The sequence below is a fragment of the Crocodylus siamensis genome, chromosome 1 (assembly GCF_052110815.1).
Source record: "Crocodylus siamensis isolate JL-2025a chromosome 1, ASM5211081v1, whole genome shotgun sequence".
Lineage (NCBI taxonomy): Eukaryota > Metazoa > Chordata > Crocodylia > Crocodylidae > Crocodylus > Crocodylus siamensis.
Genome location: NC_143395.1, coordinates 135,023,383 through 135,042,335, shown reverse-complemented (window position 1 = coordinate 135,042,335; position 18,953 = coordinate 135,023,383). Strand labels below are relative to the sequence as shown.

At 41.9% G+C, this 18,953-nt stretch overlaps 1 protein-coding gene across 14 annotated transcripts in view; it reads left to right on the top strand.

Moving 5' to 3' along the window:
- Positions 1-18,953, top strand: part of WDR27 (WD repeat domain 27) — a 364,577-nt gene that overhangs the window by 35,047 nt on the left and 310,577 nt on the right. For all 14 annotated transcript variants that reach the window (XR_016441860.1, XR_016441857.1, XR_016441858.1 and 11 more), the window contains exons 10-15: positions 2,377-2,480; positions 2,941-3,008; positions 5,440-5,573; positions 6,185-6,267; positions 8,457-8,535; positions 16,112-16,186. Coding sequence is in view for 7 of the 14 variants with exons in the window: in XM_090043359.1 (XP_089899485.1) it covers positions 2,377-2,480; positions 2,941-3,008; positions 5,440-5,573; positions 6,185-6,267; positions 8,457-8,535; positions 16,112-16,186 (543 nt within the window). In the remaining 7 variants the exon portion in view is untranslated. The remainder of the gene's footprint in view (positions 1-2,376; positions 2,481-2,940; positions 3,009-5,439; positions 5,574-6,184; positions 6,268-8,456; positions 8,536-16,111; positions 16,187-18,953) is intronic.

The following is an 18,953-nucleotide window of genomic DNA, read 5'->3' as shown; positions in this document are numbered from 1 at the left end:
GATGTGGAGAAGCTTGAGAGAGTCCAGAGGAGAGCCATGATCAGAGGTCAGGAAAACAGATCTTACGATGACAGGCTGAGAGCCATGGGACTCTTTAGCCTGGAAAAGTGTAGGCTCAGGGATGATCTGATGGCCACCTATAAGGTTATGAAGGGTGACCACCAGGATCTGGGGGAACGTTTGTTCACCAGAGCGCCCCAAGGGATGACGAGGTTGAACGGTCACAAACTCCTGCAAGACCGTTTCAGGCTGGACATAAGGAAGAATTTCTTTACTGTCCGAGCCCCCAAGGTCTGGAACAGTCTGCCAGCGGAGGTGGTTCAAGCACCTACATTGAACACCTTCAAGAGTAAATTGGATGCTTATCTTGCTGGGATCCTATGACCCCAGCTGACTTCCTGCCCTTTGGGCAGGGGGCTGGACTCGATGATCTCCCGAGGTCCCTTCCAGCCCTAATGTCTATGAAATCTGTGAAACCTATCCATAGCCTCTGCCACCTCCCTTTTGGACCTGGGATTGCAGCCTAGGAAATAAGCCTTGCTCACTTGGTTCTATTCCAGATACACCCAAGCCTAGCAGTAAGGTAGTGTATATGGTAGTGTCTGTGGCTTGGAGCTGACCTGAATGGGTACTGTGGTCATTTTCTCAGGCTTTTCCTAGAAAGAGAGCCTGATAGCAGCCGGTTTATCAGCTAGGAAGTTTCAGGGCCTGAGTAGGTACGTAAGCTGCTAGGAAATAATGGAGGTTTCTTTTCAAGGTTTTGGCAGAATTGACAAATTCCAATAGAGCATTCAGATTCTGTCAAATCAGCATTTTCTAGTGGAAAATTGCTCAGCTGGAATATTTTTTTGACAGCTCCATCCCTAGGAAGTCATTCCACTGGATGACAATAATGCAATCATAATTATTGGGTTAAGAAAAAGTTTTAAAATTAGAGGTGCAGCGATACATAGGTCTGATATCGGATTAGTACTGATATAAAGAAAACTGGCTGTACTGGATATCGGCCCAATGGGGCCAGTAATTTGGCTGATAAATGCCTGTGCTGCGTGCAGCATCACTCAGGCAGCATGGAGAGCTGTCGGCAGCATGGAGAGCTGCCTCCAGCTGCTAAGTGTAGTGTGGTGGAAGGGGACAGGGGAGGAAAGGGGCATGGGGGGGACAGATCAACACCACCCATGGTGGGCGGGGGCAGGGGCAGGTGCTGCCCAGGCAGGGTGGAGGGGTGGAGCTACAGCTTGTGGTGGGGAGAAGCGGCTCCTGGCTCTGCTTGCAGCTCAGGAGGGCATGGAGCGGGGCGTGTGTCCCCTAGATTTGCATGGGGTGGGGTAGGCTGCAGCTGGGGCTGCACAGAGCTCTTCTGAGCAGGGGCTGGGCTCAGAGCAGGTGCCAGCAGCACCTGGTGCAGGCCTGGCTCATCCCAGTGTGTGGGTGGAGGTGGGGCATTGAGCTGGGGCAATGTTGGGTGCTCAGTGACGGCAGTGCTGGGAGCAGAGTGGCAGCAAAATTTGGGGTGGATGCAGCATCCTTCCAGCATTGCTGGTGCCCGCTCTGAGCCCAGCTCCCACTGAGAAGAGACCTGCGCAGCCCTGGCTGCAGCCCACCCTGCCCTGTGCAGATCTAGGGGGCATATGCCCCCACCTCCGGGGTGCAACAAGCAGCAGGAGCTGCTTCCCCACCATGAGCCATGGCTCTGCCCCCTTGCCCCACCTGGTATCTGCTCCTGGTTCTGCCGCTTCCCTCACTATGGGGCGGTGTTGATCTTCCTTCCCCCCACCCCTTCCACCATGCTGGACTTATCAGCTGGAGGCAGCTGTATTGGAAATTGGATCAGTATCAGCTGATATGCCTCCTTAAATATTGGCTTTTGGCCCCAAAATATTGGTATTGGCCCCAAAAATTGCTATCAGTGTGTCCCTATTTAAAATGGAAATATATTGATGAAAATTTAAAAAATTTAAAAAATCATATTATAACTGCTATATTTTGGGGATTATAAGAAATTATTTTAGGAATTATGGAAAACAACTTGGTAGTACAAAGGAAGAAAATATATAGCAGTAAAGTAGATTGGAATTACCATCTGCTCTATCCCATATTCTTCGGACATACTGATTAAATTGTACTGTTTCTTTTAAAACCCAAAGATTTTAACAATTACAGAAAAATCAAAGTTATAGCTCCTTTTTAAAGTTGTAATTCTTGTCTAATTATTTGATGAAAGTTTACATTTTTAAAATATCTTTTATTTAAAATTCAAGTATCCATTTCCATCTCTTTGTGATGAAAATTGATGTGGTTGTAGTGAGATGGGAAAGAGATTACTTACTCTGTCTCTTGAGTTAAAAAGATACTCTTTCTTTTTTATTACATTAGCTCTGCTGCTGTTAATGCCAGATATTTATGGATAGGAAGCTCTACTGGTTTGTTCATAATTAACTTGGCAAACTTTGAAATAGAAGCTGCTTTACATTATAAAGGTATGTTCCCATTGAATTTGACTAGTTTGATGAGATTTAAGTATTTGTTTTCCCCTTCACCTGATCTGATTTTGATCTGTTCTAAATAGTATGAGAAGAGTTGATATGCTAGCTAGTAGAGTAAGATGGAAAAATGTATAGTTCTGTTTTAAATATTTTAAATCATGTACCACTCCTTTTCATGGTAGTCTTTATTTGTTAAGGAAGTTGAATTAGCATACAGTATTATTTAATAGCAGTTAATTTACATTTTATTTGGGAATTCATTATTAATAAATTTAATGGTGAGATTGTAGTCCCAGTAACTCTGGTAATCTGGGAGCATCTTCATTGAAGATAGTGGAGTTCTGCTGGTTAAAGTTGGAGTGAAAAAATATTTAGGCCCCATATTTTCTCTGATTTTAAATAGTATTTTTCATTATAAAATACAATTTCACAATGTTGTCTTTTTTGGGTAAAGATTATAGCAACCTCAGCATTCAGTTTGCTGGATCATGTGCACTAACGAGGAAGGCTGTTGATGGCAAGGTGAGTACACTATTGGCATATTTGTTAAACACATGTTTAAATATGTAGTAACTTTCAGTAAGCAGATGATTGACAGGGATGGAGTGAAAGTACACCTTTTTTAAAACTCCAGTTTTTAATATTCTGGATGTCTTGTTATCCAAACGTTAGAAGCGTAATTTTTTTATTTGATATGAATTGCATAGTACTGAACATAGCTGATTCTACTGTATACAAGTTAAAAACCCCTCTCATAAATATATTGTACAAGCCTTTTTAAATAGCCTTTATCTAGCTTTTGGTATGAAACTTGGATAGTTATGTCCGGTACAGGAAATTAAGGAGGTGCAGGTGTTTTGGTGGGGAATAGTTAAAAACCTTCCTTCCCATTCTTCAAATAAGCAGTAGGACATTATCCTTTCCCATTCTTCTGAGAAAAATAGTCAAATATATTTGACTAGGGTGTCATGTTTATGGTATACAAGTGTTTGCCCACTTTTATGCTTTAGTCTTTGCTGTTCTGTTCATTTTGCCCAGAACTGTGAGTGGAACCCAGGCCTTTATTCCAATTTTAAGATCAGCAGTATGTTTTATTTAAATGATAGCTGCTCCTAGCTTACATACACTCATTCACTCACTCACTCATTGCATGTAGGACCCTTTTCATGTCATTCTCATTGGCAACAGCATGCTGTAAAGGTGAGCTGCCAGCAGGTGGAGCGGCTCCTGGGCTGAGAGGGAGGCTGGTGCTTCCCTCCGTGGCAGCGGTGGCTACCCCGCAGGCAGCACCTGCCTGCAGGCACCTGGCTTGGGTGGTCCTGGGGGTGCACCACAGCCACAGAGGGAAGCACTGAGCCCCTGCGCAGCTCAGACAGGCAGGCAGGCTCTGGGGGAAAAAAAAAGATCAGGCTTGCTTTTTTTTTTTTTAATGTCTTGGGCAGAGCCTGCCTTCCCAGGCTGCTGCCAGGCTGCCTGCAGGACTTCCTGCAGAGACCCTGACCTGCACGGAGCCCAGTGCTTTGCTCCACAGCTGGTAGGACAGCAAACTAAAACTCCTTGGGGGGGTTTAGTTTGCTGCACTCCAAGTCATTTAAGGTACATTCTGCCTAATTTGCTACAGTGGCTGTAATTAATGCACAACACGCCACCAAGGCATGCAAACACTGACACCATTAAACTGGTGCAAAAGCATTTAGCCCACTTTAAAGTGTTGTGCACACACACCCCTCATTTCGTCTACACATGCCTATGTAAGCCTGTTAAGGAAGGTCCTGAGAGTGCATAATTGTGTGCCTAGAAGGCTATATACTTACTTTAGTATTACTTAATTTTTTGCAGATTTAGATCCACCCAGATAGAATTAGTTACTGCTTTTCAGTCATTTTCATGTATGCCATTGAATGGCCTATCACTTTGTATCATTAATGTTTATTTGTTGTCATAGCTAGGCTTGGCAAGTTTCGATCTTTATCAATGAACTTTGATTCACCTGGCAGTCTGTTGGTAATCATCAAAATTAATAGAAAGGGAACATAAAAAAAGATCTGGGATGGGGTAAGGAAATCTGGAGTTGGGGGTACACACACACACACACACACACACGCACACATGCACACACACGCTGCTGCAGGCATGGTAGGGAGCTCCTGCTGCACTGCTCATACACTTCTCCTTTGGCAGTGGGTTTGGCAGCTGCTGCAGGAGCTGGGTGCTGTACTGACAGGGCTGTTGGGAGTGAGGGTTGGAGTGGCAGGGCTGTTGACAGTCTGGAGTCTGGTGCCACTGGCTGCTTGCTTTACCCAGGTCCCAGCTGGAGAGCAGTCATCCAGCTCCGAGCGAGGATGGGGCAGCCCCTGCATCATCAGGGCTCACCTGAAGTTTGGCCCCTGTTCCAGTCATGCAGGGGCTGGGCTCAGCAGGAATGGTGGGAACAAAGGGGGAGGCAATGGCTCCCCACCCCTTGGGCAGGAAGAAGCTCCCTGTGGCCTCCTATGGGGCAAGCCCTGTGTGATGAGCATCAGGGGAGGGGTGGCCTGGCTCCTTGATGGCCATGGCCTCCTGCCCCTCCAGGCAGCACAGGGAAAGCAGCTGGGCCCTGGGGGCACCCCCAACACTCTGGCCCAAGTACGTAGGGACTGGGCTGGGTAGGAACTCGAGAAACATGGGGAGAGGCAGCATGATCAGGGCAGGGCAGCTGCCCTGGACCTGGGCGTGTAACCCTGAAAAGTCTAAATCAATAAAAATCGATAAAACCAAAAGAAATGCTTAAAAATAAAAATTGATTTTAGCTGTTAAAATTATATATATATATAAATTTAATTCTGCTGGGGCGGGGGGAGGTAGGAGGAATATATATATATATCTCTCTCTCTCCTGAATTCTGCCAAACCTAGGTACAACTTAATTTTGAAGTGAGAGGAATATTACTTTCTTGTCCTGTCTTGTCCTTCAGGTTTTATGCTTGCTTACTTCAATGTTTGAAAGTGTGATTGCTTTGCTGGAGATTAGCCCCACTGCTTTGATGAAAGCTCAGAAGAATGAATTTCTCTCATATGGAAGGGAGAAATGTCTTTTAGTCATTGCCAGGTACCAAGTTATTTCATAGTTTCATAGTTGGTAGGTTCGGAAGGAACCTGAGCAGATCATCAAGTCCGACCCCCTGCCATGGGCAGGAAAGAGTACTGGGGTCAAACAACAACAGCCCTAACAAACAACCGCAACAAACAAATGCTTGTTTTTTTCTGTTATTAATTTTATTCTAAACCTGAAATACAGAATCAACCACATTATTAGACAGATAATGTTTTATGCTCACATTTTATTAAACTGTGTGTTTGTCTGTTACTTGAATGCTTTTGTTTCACACGGTGAAAACTAGGCTGTATGGAAATAAATGTCTTCTTATGTCTTCAGTGGAGTTAGGGTTTCTTACACATACTCAGAGACTCTTAAGTCAATATTCAAAATGAATAAATACCAAATAGGAGAAGAACTTGAAGTCCTAGTCCCAAACCAGGTTGTTTGTACTTCCGTCTGATCATTTGCAACTAATGGGGTAAACTAGTCAACTGTGTATCTATCCCTCAAAGTTTCACATAGGAAAGGGAAAGGTGGCATATGAATCCAGTAAGAGATAAAGCATATTATCTTTTATGAAAATAGTGCTTAACATAGTTTTGTTGCTTTTTTATCATTAGTTGCTCCCTGTTGCCTAATTCTCCACTGAATACTGAGTCTCTTAAGAAATCAAGCAGCAAATTAACCAATAAAAAAACTCTTGGTGAGTATTAACCACTTTTGAAAAACTAATCATTATCTCATATAAGTATGTACATTTTATTCAACTTCTAAGATGCATTATATTTTCTTGTCTGTGCTTTATATTGAAATACTTTTCTTCCTAAAAATGACACTTTGAAACAAAACAACAAAAACCTCAGAACTTTCTGTGGGTTTCCTTGAAATTGACTTAATTGCCTACCTGTCTGTCTTTCACCATTTGCTTTTGTGCTTATGGTCAATTTTTTTTTTCTGTTTGGTTCTTGAAAGAGGTGCTGTTGTCAATATTTTAATGATTCTAAACCTTCAAGGAGATTCAGTCATAGCTTTGTAGTATCATGTTGGAGCAAACCCCAAGGGTTATCTAAATAAATCCTCCTGCAAAAATGGGGATTAATTATTCTTAAGCCATTCCAGATAGATAACTTTCAGGTCTTTACTTGAGAAAGGGACTAAGGGAAGGCCATAGTAACAATTTTTAAATACTTGAAAGACTGCCATAAGGATTATGGAGAAAGTGTTCTTCCTTTCCATAGAGGGTGTAGTGTTTTATGAGGAGCATAAACTCAAGGAAAGTAGATTTAGAGAAACTTTCTGATTGCAAGAGCAGTAGGACAATAGAACCAGATGACTAGGAAAGTTGTGGGATCTCTTTCATTGACATCTTTCAAGAAAAGGTTGGATAGGCATTTATGTGGGTTGGTTTAGCTCAGAGGTTCTCAACCTTTTTACACTCCAGGCAGTCTTCAGAAAATGTGAGCTCTTAGCTTTCACTTGTTTTTTTTTTTTTTAACTACAAAAAATAATACAGCAAGTATTCTGTTACAAATTACTCAGACCACAACAGGTCAGTATGTTTTTTGACACTATAGAGTGGTATTTAAAATCTCTGACTTTATCTTCTGAATCCTGTATAGATGTTTGCACACCTAACAGTGATAATATTGGGCGGCTATACATGTGCTCTAATACATTCTAATTAGAATGCTTCAGCCTGCTGCAATGTCATATGTATTCAGTGTACTGCATTTCAAAATGGCAGTGAGGGTGCTTTAACTAAAACTTGTTAAATGAACTTTAAAGCATACCCATGGCCATTTTGAAATGTGGGACGCTGAATACATGTAATGTTGCAGCATTTTAATTAGAGCAGCTGTCTGGGAGCGGTCTAATTAAAACACACTCCCCCATCCCGGAGCACATGTATGGGGAGTCATTGTGTGTCATCCAGTGGCGCCCATTGTGTGTCACCCAGTGGCATTTTTAAAAGCATCTGACAGCACACCAGGGCACCCTGGTTGAGAATCACTGATGTAGGAACAGTAAATCTTGCTTGTGTTGATTTGGCAGGCTTCCATATGTTTCACTAACTGCAGAACTTGGTTCTTGATGTAAACTGTAAGTTAGAATACAGTAGTTGTTTTATGGTTATGTTGTAGTTAAGTTTCCAAGCCTTGACACACAAGGCTTGGAAACTTAACTAGGACATTAGAAGGATGTTAGACAAAACCATTCACTCTACTTCCTCACATGTAGGGACAGTGGTGCAATGATTAGTGATAGTACTAAATATAAGAGAAATTCAGAAAGACAAATATATGTAATGGGGAAAGAGTAAATTAAACCTGATGATATGCCAGCAGAAGGGAAAACTGTTGTGTCTTTAAAAAACAAGAAAAACACGTTTGCTACTGTTTTGGTGATGTCTTTGTTGAACCATGTGAAGACATGAAACAAAAGTGATTTTTTTTTAACCTCTTACCATCGTATAATTCTTTATTTCTCAGGTTTGTAGAGTAATAAAACCACCTGGAAAAAGCAAAACCGATTTTATTTATATGAATTGTTGATCACAAGCTCGATAAACACTGCATTCAGTAGAAAACTAAATCTGCATATGCGCCATATATTTAATTATTTGATTTTCAATCTGATGTTTGGCACATGCTGATTTGTCACATAAATAGCAATGTCTAAAACTTCAGTTTGTCTGCTTGTCTGTCTGTCCACTCTTCAGTTTATCATTATTTTAGATAATTGGTTTACCATAACTGTTTATCCCATTTTAAATTTTCAAAAAGTTTAACATGAGACAGGAAATGTTTAATTAACTTAAATATCTTTTTTGTTGAATTATAGAAATGTGATGTTAAAACTGCTTTATTAAAGGTTCAAACTATTTTAATGCAGGTACGAAGGGCACAATGAAAGACCAACCCCTGGTTTTCCACAATAAAATTAAGTCATCAGGTTATACAAGTGCACCACAGTGAGTAACATATACTGGTACAGATATTTCTATAGGTATTTAATATTGCTGTATGGCGCTTTCCTTTTATAGCATGTAAGAGTGATTCCATTTGGGAGCAGTGGAACTGAAGATAATATAATAATGTAGCTTACCAATATATAGTCTGTTTACTGTGTGTTAGAAGTTCAAATGTCAACAGTGTGTGACATATGTACTGCTATTTAGAAATACTGTTTGTACGTTGCCATTTTATTTGTAGTCGCCAGAAATTGTCAGTGATTCAGTTTGTAACATGAACCAGAATTCTTTTGGGGATTAAAATATGCCAGCTAGTATATTACTTTTATTTGGCTCTGTCACGGCGTGGAATCCTAGGAGCGGCCGTGATCTCTCCTAACACCCCTGCCGTGCCAAGTTTGAGATAAAGCACCCTTGTTCTCGCACGCCGCGTCTTTGATGTTAGGTATTTTATAAGGGAGGCTGCCTTTTGTGCCCTTGGACACGGTGCTCTGGTTTATCCTGGCCCCTGTTCTGTATTGTTTGACTTGGTGCACCTCAGCCTTATGGGCTATGCGTGGCTCCAACCACCCCTGTACCATGCCCCGAGCCTCGCAGATATACCAGACGTTGTTTGGTCAATTTCCTTTTCCGCGCCCCACAAGCGCTCTCTGGCTCGTCATGCAGCCCGCGCCCCTCACTGGCGCTCTCTGGCTTGTCACGCACTGCCCGCTCTGGGGCTTCTCACAAGTGCCCACTCTGGGGTTTCTCGCAATTGGGGCTCAGGTGGCCGTAGCCGTGCCTGGCCCCCAGATCCCTTCCTTGGGTCTTAAATTTCCTGTGGGGCTCAGGTGGCCTCAGCCTTACCTGGCCCCCAATCCTCTGCACCCCTTCTCAGTGGTGGGGTCAGTGCACCCCTGAATGTTGTTCCCTCTCTGGCACCGGGTTCCCCACACTACCGTGGAGCCCCTGTGAGGCCTCCTCCAACCCCTAATAGCTTCACCCGGTCCTCTGGACTTCTAAAACTACAAACAGAAAACTCAAACCCCTGTGCTATAACATAAAATCTAAGCCATATGGCTAACCATCATTCAAATCCCTACCAGGGCATTCTCCACCCGGTATCCTCGAACAGAAGCTGCTCAGGCCATCAGGCTTCTCTACTTTGCTTACTCCAGCAGAGCTCCTTCTCCCTTGGCTGCTAGTGGAGAACTGCCTCCCTGGCCTCAGCCTGGATTATATATATAGGTCAGGCCTTGCCCCCTTCCGGTCAGCTGACCAACTGCGGTTGCCTTGGCAACCAGCATCTGTACCTCTTTATAGGAGCAGAGCACTGAGGTGCCCTGTGACAGGCTTCTGTAGAGAAAAAAGTGAAGATATTGTGGGTAGGTGCCCAAGTGGATAGCCTTCAGCTGCAGGTGAAACTTGCTGAAATATAAACAAGACAGTTTTGAAGGCTTTGGCAACTAAGGAAAATAAATGCTACAAGGAAGGCCCTGATAACACCATTCAGCCAGCTCCTTTGTACTCATAATGGACTAATAACCTTTTTTTGCCCTGATAGCTTAAGCACAACCCATTATCATCTCCCTTCAAGGAGATTTGATTTAAATCAAATCAATTTAAATAATGATTTGAATCACATTTTAAATCACTCGTTAGGAAGCCTCGATTTAATAATTTTTTTTCTACAAAAAGTGCATTCTTGTTGTTTGATGTAACCTTAGTACATATTATTCACAACTCAGAGATAGATGTAGGTTTCATTTTTAGAAGGTGCACACTATATGTTTTAAAGCAGTGATTAATTTTGATATTTTTTCAGATTAATTTTGCAGCTACATTAGAAAACTGTATTATGATTTGGTTATTTTATTTACCAAAGCTAATTGAAGCTGATACTTGTGAAGTTATTAGGAAGTGAACTGTCTTCAAGTCACTAGATTAATCATGGTTATTTGGGAGATACTTTTGCCATCTTGTATTACGAGAACAACAAGAGCCATCACAAAAAACAACAGACATTTTAAATTCTTTTATTTAACTAAAACAGGAAGTCTGTGTATTTTGGATATTTTCCTTCAACAACAAATGTATAATTATTTTAACAAAACAAGCATATGTATTTTAAAATTTTTAACAATTTTAGTTACAAATGTCAAATGTGTTTTTAACAAAATTAAATAGATTATTTCAGTCAGATCAACACACGAAACTAAAACTACTGGGTTATGCAGCAAACTCAGTCTTTACCTTCCTCTTCCTGTTTATTCATAGACTGGAAAAGAAAGAAAAGTTTTCCTGTTTTTTTAATTCCCAAGCAATTTTTCAATTTAGAATGAATTAGTCCAAAGGTTTCTTCCTGTACCTGAAGAAGCTATTGCTGTTAAAAGATGGATTATCACTTCAATACTGTCTGATAGATCCAGGTGTTTAAGTGACTTCCATCAGTTCACTGGTGTGACTTTCTTTAAAACCTCATTGGCAAATATATATTTCTTGAATGGTTTACCCTTAGCCCTGAAATTTATGGCGTTATGGAGGGATGATTGCTAAATGCCCATGTCATAGCCAACTCCTCTTCTTCAGCAGTTAAGGATTGACCCTGGTACAGAGTACTGAGAATATTGGCAAGAAGATGAGCTGGAGATAGTGCTTAATCCATTCATTTTTTTAAAAGCCTGTAATTAAACTCTGTCATTGTGTATTTTTCTTTTCAAGGTCTCACTCAGTTCCTTTCAAATTTCAACAGCATCAGCAATAAAACAGCAATTTTCCTGTGCTTTGTTCAAGGCTACAGAAATAAGATTCAGGATAGTCAGCATACATTCTACAATTCTCTTTAGACCAACGTTGAGAACCTTGGCTATGACAGTTCCATCTGTTTTGTCATGATTTTGTTCACAAATTGTCATCAGATTGGGCCAGTTCTCAATATATTACTTGGAACAGTCCACTACTGAGTTCCATTCCATGTCTTGTGGGAGAGTTGGTTTGCTTCCTTCTGCTTTCTTCGGAGCAGCTGCTACAAAGTGGTTGTTATGGAAATGTTTTGCGATTTCAACAACATGAGCCTTTATTTCTGGAGCACTGAAGTATTTGGCTAAGAGGCATATCAAATGAGTGCAGCAGCCATGTTATTAGCTTGGGGCTTTTTTCACTTCCTTTTAGATTTCTTCTCGTCTTTGACACATTTGCAGCCTTGTCTGTGACAAAGCTGCGTACTAGATGTTTGCTTTTTTTCACAGATTGTTATAGTTTTTACTGCTACTTCTTGTAAGTATTCTGCTGTGTGGGCATTTTCTGATGTATAAGTTGTTTCTGCAAAGCAGACAGCCCTCTCTTCTGTTGTCACACAAGCACAAATTACTGGATCATTGTGGACATTGCTCCATTCATCAAGACTCAGGTTAACAGTTTTCCCCTCTAGACTTTTTGCACACTGTTCAGTTTCTTTCTCATACACTTTATCCAGCCATATTGTCTCAAATAGTATATAATTAGATGTTATAATCCCCATTCCATGATGATGTCTTTGAGCTTTAACATACTTTAAATAAAAACTACCTTTATATACATTTATTTTTTTTAAAAAAGCGTCTTAAAATACAATTAAATAAAAAAATCTGATTTTTTTGGATTAACAAAATCATTGTTTTTCATCCACCCTGTTTCCCTTTTAATCGGTTCCTTGCTTCTTTATAATTCACATACTGATTCCCATCTTTTCCATTTTAACTAGTTTCCCATGTGGCACTATTTAAAATGCTTTACTGAAATCCAGAGTAAATTTCCGTCATTTTTTAGTAGTGTGTGTCACACCACTGCCTAATCGGTGACCTACCTTGAGAGTACCCCAGAGCGAGCTCTCATCCCCTCAGCTTTCCTGCCATGACTTGGCGTTAATAGTATTCTTAAGGAGGGGTTCAGTGGGGTGCCCACCAGGATGCTTATGGTGTGGACATGGTTTGACGTTGGGGCTCCGCCTCCCCTACACCCCAGCCACCCACCATCATTGTTGTTGATGCTTTGAAGCTACTTGTGACACCTCCAGCCTTGTCCAGTCCTCCAGTGGCTGCCAGCTGTTGTCCTGGTGTCACACTCTCAGGGGTTTACTGCCCCCATCTATGCGGTCACTTTGGCCTTGCTTGGCCATTCTGCCTTCTCTCGGCACTCTGAGAGCCAGGCTCCGGACTGATCTGTACTTGGGGTCAAGGTTCCCTGACCTTGTGGCATTACCAAGTTCAATCAAAAGAAATAATACTAAGGACAAAAAAAAAAAAGCCTCCACTCTGGAAGGACTATCTACTGAGGGCTCAGTGAGCCCTTGTGAATAAGTGTCCCTTACTCCCTCCTTCAGGAGGTAGTCCCTGAACAGGGCCAAAGCCATTGTCTCTCTTTGGCCCTGGTTGGGCTTTCCTGCCTCAGGCTGCCAGAGTTCCTGTGGCTTGAGTGCCTCCCTGGCACAGAGCCCTGAGGCCACTCCTGCTCTGGCCTAAGCTGGCCCAGAAGCAGTTTCTCCCCCTTCCCTTATGGCACTCTGAGTGCCTTTTAAATTCCCTTCTGCAGCACCTGTGGCTGACATCATCAACCTGGCGCTGCCTAGGTTGATTGGCAGGGAGCTTTAAAATAGCTGCGGTGCCACCATGTATTGCTGCAGCTCTGGCTCTGCCCACCCAGAAAGTAAGTTTTCCTTTTCCCCCAGGACTCTTTGCTTTGTCCATTCTGGGTCAGCCAGGCATCCTGAGGTATCCAGGGGGCATATATGGTCCCCCTCATCACAGTGCACATTGTTGGCTCAGTATAGGATAGGGCCACAGGCTTCAACAGTCCTGCGCCTGGTAAGACTGAGCCATGAGGGTGTGGACTCACATAAGCCTAGCACTCAACAAAGGTCATCCAATTCTTTCCTGAATATCTTCTTTTTTTCAGGGGCAGGGGGTGTTCTATTTCACTATATACGGTCTAGGATGTGCCAGCCTGAGTCTTCTTTTAGGCTCCTACCTCCCCTATACCCTGTCCTAGCGCCACCATGTTATTACAGCATACATTGCACCCTTGGCTGTCAGTGGGTGATCTCCTGCTTGTCTTTCCTCTTTTGAGCCTGTGTTCCTCCCAAGCCTGACTTAAGGAAGTGTCGGCCTTGCCACTCTGTGGCTTGTTCGTTTGCAACTTGATAAATGAAAGGGAAATGAAAGACAACACAAAATGGGAAAACAGAACTTGCATAAGTCTCGGTCCCTATGGTTGTTGTTACTGCAGGCTGCAGCTACTACCTGCAGGGTAAGTTACTCCTTAGGGCTGCCGGCCAATACTCTATGTCTGGCCCTCATGCATAAAAGAGATACAAGCAGAAATATTTGAGCCTTCCTGGCCCCTTTTGCCTACTGCGTAGGCCCTTTTTAGCCTTAGACACTTTGGCGTCCATCATCAAGGCTTGTGTGGCACCTGCCAGCTCCCCTCGTGTGGCAGGCCAGCCTGCCTGCCCTTATCAGCTCACCTCTTTACAAGCAGAGGGTCAGTTGGCTCACCGATGTGCTGCCAACACAGGGTTGGAGCCAACTCTTTCTTTTCCCCTTCCTTTAGGTGGAAATAGCCCAGCCTCCCCACATCCATGCCAGACAGAAGCAAAACAGAAGTAACTGAAAATAGAAAGACCCTGTTCGGGAGCGTTGCCAGCTCCTGTGGCTGCCTGTCCTCCTGACACAACTACTTCCAGGCTTTCCCTGCAGTTCCTGCCACTTCAGGCTCTGCAGTGGCGTTTAAATTATCAGAGCCCCTCTGGGCTCTCGAGGGGAAGCTCTGCCTGCTTTCTTCTCCCTGCAGTTTCCCCACTGGTGTCTCGGCATTCCTGGGGCTGCTCCGTTGCCCAGCATCCATGCTCTCTCACCTCTGGCTCTGGCAATGAGCCAGAAATACTGGCACCATCATGGGCAGGGCCAATCCAGATTTAGCAGCTGCTGATAAAGTGGGGCCCCTGCGGTAGCTGCTGATCCCTCATTATCAGCTCTGGCTGGATTGGAAATGTCCTCCTTTCCCTGTCTGTGGGCTCAGGAGGGTTTTCTCTTGCCTCTTCATGCACACGTATGTGTAAATAAATGTGTGTGGGGTGTGTGTGTAGTATTTGTTTGAATATTCATAAAAATGAGCAATTCTGGATAAAGGAATGGAGTGGTGTTGGTACTGGATTTGTGACCCAGCTACCTTGTTCTAGGTGGCCCCAAACTCTCAGGCTGGCCATGACCTTTCCATTCAATAATGGGCAAGTTTTATTGAATGGAATGCTATCACACAGTGATAGCAAATAAGAATAATGCAAACAATTCTATATCTACCAATCCTAGAGCTGCACAGAGTCAAGGTACATGAGGCCAGTATGCAAACTTCATTCTGAGGTTCTCACTTGAATGCCAGATGTCAGCAGCCTGGAGGTTGGAGGCCAAGGCCTTCCCCACTCCCCCACCCATAGTGTGGTGAGTGAGATGGCTGGTGGTGTGCCCTCTGTCCATGTTGGCCTCAGGTTCCCCTCTTGGGGACACTTGCTGCTCTGAAATCCCTTCTTTTGTATTCTTTTCTCCTGCTGATGACTCTTCATTTTTGGCTATCACTGATTGGTCTGTCTGTGGTCATTATACTGTCCACGTTTTGTCAGCATATTCCTTTGTTTCACAGGCCCATCACATGCACACATCCTAATTTGGGCTTTACCAGTGTCCTCCTAATTTGGTCTGTTCCCCTAAAACCAGAAATCCCAAGGGCTCTGCACTTGGGCACTGTGACGTGGTGCCACCTTATCTCATTTTATGGAACACTGTGGTACATGTCTTTAATTTCCCAGCCTGTGTGTCTGCTCACTGCTTGGCTATCAGACACAGTGGGCCTTGAGGAAACTTTCAGAAACAGGCTCTTAAAAAATCAGTTAACCCTTGCTCTAGGCCTGGATCATTATTCTAATGCATATATATTTTACTTATAAGCCAATTCCCAAAAGCAGACCTCTAAATACCATTTTCTAGCCATCGGTGGGGCTGTCCTAGAATGTTTTGGGCCACCAGTTTGGGTCTTTGAAATAGACTGAAGAGAGAAGTAAAACTGGTTGGTTTAAGCTAGGAAGTTTTATGTTTTCAAGCAGTAATTTAATAGGAGGTGGAATCTTGAAAGATTATTAATGTAGTTGGAGTTGGAAAGATCATATGTGATAGAAACTGTCCTCCCTAATTAGTAAATCTTTCATGTTCTCTCCAAATTTGTAATATGAGTCTGTCCAGTTCATACTGTGAACTTATACTTGTGGCTTTTGTGAAGGTTACGGTTCAGAATTAGATATCAGGATTTTGTATTATAATTTGGTCTTTGAAGTGGAGTATCTATCACTCTGAAGACCAGATCAAAATTGCAAACAAAAGTGAAGAGTGAACTAAGTATGATGACTGCAATGATCTGATTTCCTATTGACATGTGTGCCATTTTCAATAAGATTAATGGAACAAGAGTACATATGAAAAGGAAAATGTTTGCCCATTATTTGAAATAAATTATATCCTTCTGAACAGTCATTAAATATCTTGGATAGCAAAGTCTGTTTTCTTTCCTGCAGAATGATCATGTTTTCTCCAAATACTAAAATGAAGAAAACTAACAAAGTATTGGAGTGGAAGAGCAGTTGTAAACGGTAGGTAATTCTCTAGGTGCATTAAGAAGAATGTATTGAGATAAGGGCTTCTAGACCTTCTGTTTCTGCAGAAGACAGTATGTAGATATGCATTGCCTTTGTTGGAGTTTAATAATGGATATGATTTGAATTTATATGTTTTTGGGGATGCTGAGAAATGCAGGATTGAGACAGCTGAAAAAATTGCTCAGTGTTGTGGTTTCATTGGTTAACTAAGATTTATTTACAAAAAAACAAAATAATAATATGTTTAGTTTTTATGAAGAAACATGTTAACAAAGACTTGGGGCTAATCCTGTTTGGAGGCATATTCTCAGAAAGTGTGTTTCAACATGCAGTTTGATACTGAGAGGTGACCAAATGTGGTATCTTGTTGCTCAGATCACATGCATTCATTTTTCAGTGAAAAGATACTCAGTCTGATCCATCACTGCATTACTCCAGTTTTATGTCTATATCATTCAGCTGAAGTAAAACCTTTTATCATCTGTTAAACCTGTGTGACACTATTGTAGATCATAGGGCTATACATATGTTTTCATTAGGGTAGAATTTGGCATGCTATATCATTCTTACTGATATACAAGCCACATTCTTGTGTAATCTCATAAAGCTAAAAATTTTATTTTATAGTGATAGAATGTGCAATTCTTATTCAGACTAGAGAGTACTTAAACGAGTAGTTCAACTTATTACAAGAAGACCTTGCACAATGAAGCATAATAAATGATGTTTAGCACTTAAAGAACTCTTTTTGGGAGTAGTGTTGAAAAATGATTTGTAAAGGAGGTTATTTTTATCTTCATTTTACAAATGGAGAAATGGTACAGAGAGGAGAAGTGACTTGCCCCTTGGTACCCAGCAAGCCATTGTCTGAATCAGAAATACATCTCAGGTCTTCTGAGTCCCAGTTCTGTCTGTTAGCCACACTGTGTATATTCCCACTCTGTATTGATTTGTTTTTGAAGTACTAATAAGTAAAATGAAACAATTCATGATAGTGGCTGAAATAAGCAAATATGACACAGAAAACACATCAGTAGTAGATAATTTCCACAAGAAAGTATATCCATGCTTTAAAACACTGTCTAATACATTTTTTTCTTTATCAGAAAGAAGAAATACAATAAATCTACTTAATTTTTATATACATTTTTGACAAAAGATTTGAACAGTTGAAACTAATTCATTTTTGGGTTAAATGACCAATGGTGGCATATGTTATATAATGAGCCTATCCAGCATACTGTCTGCACACCAGAAGATACTGGTATAATCTAAAAGAATTAGGGTTTGTTTTTAATTAGCAGGAAGGATAACATAAGAGGGCAGTATATAGAAGGCTTAATTCCTGCACAGATTGGTAAATTATGCATATCCTTTCCCTCTAATACCTGTTACATCCTGCAGTGGGATACACGCAGATGAGCTTTTGGATATGCCTGGAGTCTCTTTGGGATTTTAAGCAAGTACAGATATATGCCTGTCATAACTGGGGACTTGTAAGTGGGTCTTTTTACCTTCAGCAGGAGCCAGTGTTATGGAGATACTGTTTGTGGCACCACAGTTCAGCTAAGGCTGAGCTGAATTTTTATTTAAGGAAGAGTTCACCTTTGTTACATATGGAGAATGCAGCAGATTCTTTCTATATTTACATTAAGTGTAGAATGAAATTTTTTGAGAATTGATTAGTTTAAGTTACAATGTAATCATTTGCTCTTTTAGTATCAGATGTCAGACCTCTCTTAGTCTATCCTCATCTCAGTAATGGAATAACAGGACTAGATCACAAAGGGATGTTGGTCCCTAACTTCCACTTTTGGGTGCTGGATTCAAAATTTCAATCCTCAAAGCCTGATCTCTAACCTTTGCCTGAAGGTCCTCATCCAGTAGGTATTCTGAGGGCCACATACCAGAGAGGGCCTGGAACAGAACATGCCTTGAGGAAATTGTGCTCCTTTTATCCAATAGTTGAGCTGTTACAGCACTCACCAGGATGTATGAGACTTGAGCTCAGTTTCAGATTCAAGTTCAGGTTCCCTTTCTGGCTGAAGAGATTTGAACTGTATCTTCTATCACCATAACCAGGAGAGTGCCATAACCACCATTTCATAGGGCAGTGGAGGCCAACGTTTTCAGCAGGTGCGCCACAAATTAGCCCTGAACCTTCCCTGAGTGCTACTCTGATCCCCTTTCCCCTGCCCGATCTGCTCTTTTGCTTTCTGCTCCATGCCCTATCTGCCACTGTGCTCCCTGCCCCCTCCCCAGTCTGCTGTGTGCCACTTGTGACATGTGTGCCACAGGTTGACTATCCCTACTATAGGGCAGTTTGGGGTGGAATGCTCTCAATTTTTACAGTTCCAGCAGTTCCACTTTGCATAACACAATTAAATATGCATTGGGCCAGAGATAGAAAGAGTATGACCCTATACTTTGGTGGTTAGGGGATTCCTCTGGAAGAGTACAGATCTGTAATTCATTCTCTACTCTGATGAATATTTTAAGCAATTTTTTATTGAGTAATAATTGGAGAAGGAACAGAAGTTTGGTCTTCCCTCTCCCTTTTCAGAGGTATACACTGACTACCAAGTTGTAGCATCATGTCGCTTCAATCTCCATCTTTCTAGAAATATAAATTTCCAATTTAATAGTTAATGTTTCCAACCTATAATCCAAACAAATTCTGAATTAACATTAATTTAAAAAGAAATACAAATCTGTTAAGGCATGGAATATATATATAAGGTACCTAAAGGAACTTATCTCT